Here is a 5,621-nt window from a genome sequence, read left to right as displayed (position 1 = left end):
AGTGGTCGTATCTCTTTTGAAAAAGAATAAAGAAATTCTTTTTTGGCTCCCTTTTTTATTCAGAATATGACTCAGTTTTGATAATTTTCCAATTGTTATTTGGTATATATTCCATTTATGATTTATCTTTTTAACTTATACAATTAACATGGCAAATCCGTCCGATTTCGAAAAATATATTTTTCAATAAATTATTTAAGAACACTATACATTTCAAAAAGATTAAAAAATATATCTTTGATTCTCACTGCTTCGATAAACGTTGCAATTCTTTTTGTATCTGTTCTAATGTCTTGCCTTTGGTTTCAGGTACATAAAAGAATATGAATAAAGCCCCAGCGAAATTGCAAGCAGTGAATATCCAGAACGGTACATGTATGCCAGCAATATCGGCAATGATCAAGTATGATGTTATCACGACAAACTCGAAAAAGTCTTTTGTTATTAGAATAATCATGCTGCCAAGTGCTTTCACATTCATAGGAAATATTTCGCTGAGCAAAGTGAACGGTTGCGAAGACAGACCCAAGGCATACATCATTATGTATGTGATGATACCTGTAACGGGCAACCAAGTAATATCTTTGGTATTTATATGATTGTATTGCAAATTGAAAAACGTCGCAACCATGGCGGTCGAGCATGCTGTACCAATACAGGAGATTATCAGCAGTGACCTTCTACCGCTATGATCAGTGATGAACATACAGATGATCGTAAATATCAATTGTACGACGCCCAATATCATAGTCAAGTATTTGCCTTCCAGATTAACATTCATCTGGTCGAAGATTATTTGAGCATAGTTTAATATTGCTTGATAACCACTCATTTTCTGAATTATGCTCAGACACAACATTATTATTAGAGTTCTGTAAAATCAAGTTTATTGATCAAACGTGGCTGAAATAATAGCTCTGTTGTTCTGTATCATCGTAATAATTTGAAATTACTATAAGATCAAATATCGAATAGAAAATATTTAAGAAAATTTTTGTACAAAAATAATAAAATATAATTATTTTATATATAGAAAAGAATGGATTTGTACAAAATTACATTACTTGCGAAATGAAGTGCAATAGAAAAGATATTCTCGAAAATTTTTGTCGATTCATTAATGATCAAGTGTGACGATAAATGGAAATTTAATATCTCACCTGCGATTACTTGGCACGCATAAAAGTTCTCGAAAATCAGTTTGATCATCTAAACTGGCTTTCACGAACTGCTCGATATTACATGCTTCATTATAAACATCCTTTTTGCCTCTCAATTGAACGAGAGAATTTATGGTTTCCTCTTTGGCGTTACAACTCATCAAATAGTATGGAGACTCCGGTAGCCAGATGAAAATAAGCATAAATAGACATGGCGCAATCAAAGACACGAAAGTGAGATTTTGTACCGATAAAAATGGACCTATCACAAACTCCACTAATATACCGATGTTCACAGCGACTATTGACATGCATGTTAAATTACCGCGGATGTGTGGTGGTGAAATTTCGCCCAAATATATCGGCGTGACTGTCAAAGTGATGCCTATAGCCAAACCGGCTGTAAATTTTGATATATACAGCTCCTATAAAGCAAAAAAAAATAGGAACTGTAAAAGAGATTGATCGCGTCAAATTGTTTGTATAGATTAGAATGGAATAGAATTTAAAATTTAATTTAAAATCAACATGTACAGTGGCGTGCAAAAATTTCCGGCCAGTGACATTTCGTATTCTAATTTATTAAAAAAAGAACTTAATGATTTTTGACCATTACAAGATGTGAGCATAAGTTATAGGAAACAAAATAATATAGTAAAAGAATACTGTTTGTGTTCATGAAAATATTTATTATTATAATTATTATATTTATATGTGCAAAAGTTTCCGGCCACTTTGTACTACGAGAAAAATTATTAATACATATATTCTATAATGCACTTCAGTTAATTAAAATTTTATTTTAATGTTAATATTTTGTAGCCATACCCTTTGCAGCGATTACAACTGCACAACGATGTGGCATCGACTGAATTAGACGATTAATATAATCAGGCAGAATTTTATTCCATTCTTCTTTCAACGCTTTGAATAATGCGGCTTTATTTGAATATGTCTGCTTTCGAACTTGACGATCTAGCATATTCCACAAGTGTTCAATTGAATTCAAGTCCGGTGATTGAGATGGCCAGCTTAAAACTCTCACATTTGAAGCAGAAAACCATTGTTTTAACAATTTTGAAGTGTGTTTGGGATCATTATCCTGTTGAAATATCCAATCCTGTGACAATGTTTCTTCAGTATATGTTAACAAATTTTTTTTTTAAATGTCTTTGTAAATAGCAGCGTTCATATTTCCATTAATTTCGACTAATGGACCAACTCCTTGTGAGAGAAAACTCCCCAAACCATCACACTTCCTCCGCCGTGCTTTACAGTAGGAATTTGATACCGAACATCATTTCTGGTACCAATAGGACGTCGTACATGTTGTCTACCATCGCTTCCAAAAAGATTAAATTTAGATTCGTCTGAGAAAGCTATTTTTTTCCAATCTTCGACTGTCCAATTTTGATAATCTTTGGCAAACTGTAATCGGGCCTTCTTATTCTTTTTGTTGATTAATAGTTTTTTAATACCTATACGACCAAAAAGTCCCACATCATGTAGTTTTCATGTCACAGTACTACGGCTAACATTAGCAAGGTTTTCATCTTGTAGCTCGCGTGCAATTTCGGCAGCAGTTTTCTTGACATCCGCAGTTGATTTGCGTTTAATGATATGATCTACTTTTAGGATGTTTTTCGTGGCCTTCCACTACGCGGACGATCTTTTAAACCATATCCAGCACGATACTTAACAATAATATCATTCACAGTTGATTTACCTATCGATAATATTAAACCAATTTCACGAGAAGACTTTCCGTCTTTTGAAAACTTAATTACTCTCTCACGAATTTGAATTTGCGTATGTCGAGCCATATTATGCTTTGACGACTTTCTACGAACTTAAGTAAAAACATTCAATGCAATACTATTCATAAAAAATTCTTTGGAATCCTACTGCGAGTCAAATATATTACGTGGCCGGAAACTTTTCTACACGTAAACATAACAATTATAATTATAAATACTTTTATGAACACAAATAATATTCTTTCACTATATTATTTTATTTCCTATATGTTATATTAGCACCTGATAATGATTAAAATTTTATTAGGTTTTTTTTTTATAAATTAGAGTGCAAAATGTCACTGGCCAGAAACTTTTGCACGCCACTGTATGTATATTGCGTATTATATTCAAAGAATTTCAAGAAAAGCAAGTGTTATTACATTGATAGGCGTTACAAGGATATTTTCTAAACAAACTTAAAACAATAAAGACTATAATAAAAATTCGCTAATTAATAATTTTTAATCTCAAGATGTAAATACAATGTTCTTTTTTAGAATACTTACTGTCAAAGATGTTGCAAAGGCTATCATCAACCAGCTGATTATCGAAGGTACGACAGTAAATAACATGATATTTTTTCTACCGAAGATATTTATAATGACTGCACAAATAATGGCACCTGCAATTCCACCTAATGTAGGTAAAGATGCAACCCAAGCGGCTTCTTGTGGAGTCAGATGAATAGGATATCCTTCATCCTTCCCTTGCATCAATACAGCCAACGATGGCGACGTCCAACCCAAAAATTGGCCAACTGATAGCATGCCCAGATTTCCTTCCAGATAAAATAACATTTCGAATAAGTTTTGAGAAAAACCTTTTTCTTTTTAACTGACATTAATAATGTTAATTTTCTAGAAGAAAATATTCTTCTATGTAAAATTGATTTATATATTATTATTAAACATTTTTCAACTATAATTTTTAAAACTTTTTTAAATTAAAAAAATTTTTTTTTAAATATAATTTTGTATGTATTTAAAAACACATAATTTAAAAAAATAACGGAATCGAAGTTCCAGATAGAGATTCTAAATAAATGAAAGAATTTATATATTCCGTTATGGAAAATATAATAGGCATACATGTAATAATAACTTAATAAATAATTATTAGGATAATAAGTAAAATGCAGAAAATGTAGTAATCAAATATAAGCTTTACAAAATTATAAAGAATAACTATTAAGAGAACTGGAAGAATATAAATTAAATTATATATACATATAATATCATAGTCATATTAATATAACATCAAATCTTACGTGAATTTCAAACAAAGCAATAGAAACTAATTGTTGCAAAATCACCAAATATGATTAACATTAAAATCTATAGAAATATATTTAATTTTACGTTCATGTGACAATAACAACTACATGTAATACACATCCAGCTTGAAGTATTAGTTATTTAAAAAAATTTAATAAAAAGGAAATTTAAATTATTGTAAACATTTATGTGTAATTATAAATTTAATGTAATAATATATGAATATGTAAATGTAACCAAAATATTTTTAATTCTCCATGTTTATCTCAATAAATGTATATACGTTACGTACCCGCTATGGCAGCAAGATACAGCTTCTTCATTTTTACAATATAATCATCAGATAGCACATATGCGTTTCACAAATGTTTCTTCGAAACGTTTCATAACCGACTGTTGAAAACGGTTAAAATGTTCACTTGAAAAAACGTTAGTGATACGTGTCTTGTGATAAAAAAACGTTTAGAAATGTTTAAAAAAAACATTTGAAATACGTTCTTTTCCTCTTATTCGTTTAACGTTTGTTTTTTCATAAAATTAATAAAATAATGCATTCATACACATTCTCTAAAATTGAATCAGTTTTTATCAGTGAAAACAGTAAATAGAGTCATTGATACAACAATTATTATAGCACTAAATTAATAATATTTCACTGAAAGAATTAGTAATATTGACTGTTTTATTCAGTAATATTAGATTATTTATCTACCTCGTATGCAATTAAAAATTTTATTTATATTTACGTACATATTAAACATGCATCTTATTAAATAGATGATGATTTATTTTACTGAAATAGATAATGAACGGATCATTTTCGTTTATTGGCTGGACATTTACTTGTCCGACTTACAAAATCGATTAATATCTAAAGTTTCTCTATTGAAATTGTATCAGAAATTAAATCGAAGTTGTACTTTTAATTTTATCTGTCGCCCTTTGCAAGCTTTATATAATTCTTAAGAAATATTGAGTACGAAAAAAAATAGCGATAAATGAATGAACTAGCGATTACTGATTTTACAGTGAAATTTTACTTCCACTGACTATAATTAGTGAAATATAAGATAAAATAATAAGAAATAAGCGTTTCTACTGAAGATCGTTGAAATACTGATTCTTAGTGATTCTTAGTAATCTTATTCATATATTTGTAGCAATTAATATAGTTTTCGTAATTATGTATATGTATATATATATAATTACCTCTCTCTCTCTCTCTCTCTCTCACACACACACACGCGCGCGCACACGCACACACATACTCGATAATACCTTTAGTTTGAGATTATTATATTCTTGTATTCTTAAATTTATAAAACCTCTATATATACTACTATACTCTCTAAAAGTGAATCAGTAAAAATATCAACTAATTTAAACAG

The 5,621-nt window shown here is 29.6% G+C and overlaps 1 protein-coding gene across 2 annotated transcripts; it reads right to left on the bottom strand.

Moving 5' to 3' along the window:
• On the bottom strand, positions 1-4,610 carry LOC105257921 (facilitated trehalose transporter Tret1). 2 transcript variants are annotated; one of them, XM_025406349.1, is made up of 5 exons: positions 4,526-4,610; positions 3,466-3,737; positions 1,161-1,585; positions 652-872; positions 1-558 (listed from the first exon to the last, which is right to left on the bottom strand). In XM_025406349.1, exons 1-5 carry the CDS (start codon positions 4,554-4,556, stop codon positions 245-247), a joined length of 1,263 nt encoding a protein of 420 aa, XP_025262134.1. In that variant the 5' UTR covers positions 4,557-4,610; the 3' UTR covers positions 1-244. The 2 variants fall into 2 exon arrangements, with proteins under 2 accessions (XP_025262134.1, XP_025262133.1); XM_025406348.1 differs by having other exon boundaries at positions 1-872.
• Positions 4,611-5,621: the final 1,011 nt, after the last annotated feature.

The sequence above is a fragment of the Camponotus floridanus genome, unplaced genomic scaffold (assembly GCF_003227725.1).
Source record: "Camponotus floridanus strain SB8 unplaced genomic scaffold, Cflo_v7.5 scaffold14, whole genome shotgun sequence".
Lineage (NCBI taxonomy): Eukaryota > Metazoa > Arthropoda > Insecta > Hymenoptera > Formicidae > Camponotus > Camponotus floridanus.
The sequence above is the reverse complement of the archived record's forward strand: the minus strand, read 5'-3'. Positions and strand labels throughout refer to the sequence as shown.

Excerpts from the sequence above, each read along its gene's own strand:
- LOC105257921 (XM_025406348.1), bottom strand. The coding sequence starts at position 4,556 with ATGAAGAAGCTGTATCTTGCTGCCATAGCGG. Across the intron at positions 3,738-4,525 it reads GTATCTTGCTGCCATAGCGG|GAAATCTGGGCATGCTATCA; the intron begins GTACGTAACGTA and ends TTTATCTGGAAG. Across the intron at positions 873-1,160 it reads TGCGTGCCAAGTAATCGCAG|AACTCTAATAATAATGTTGT; the intron begins GTGAGATATTAA and ends TTGATTTTACAG.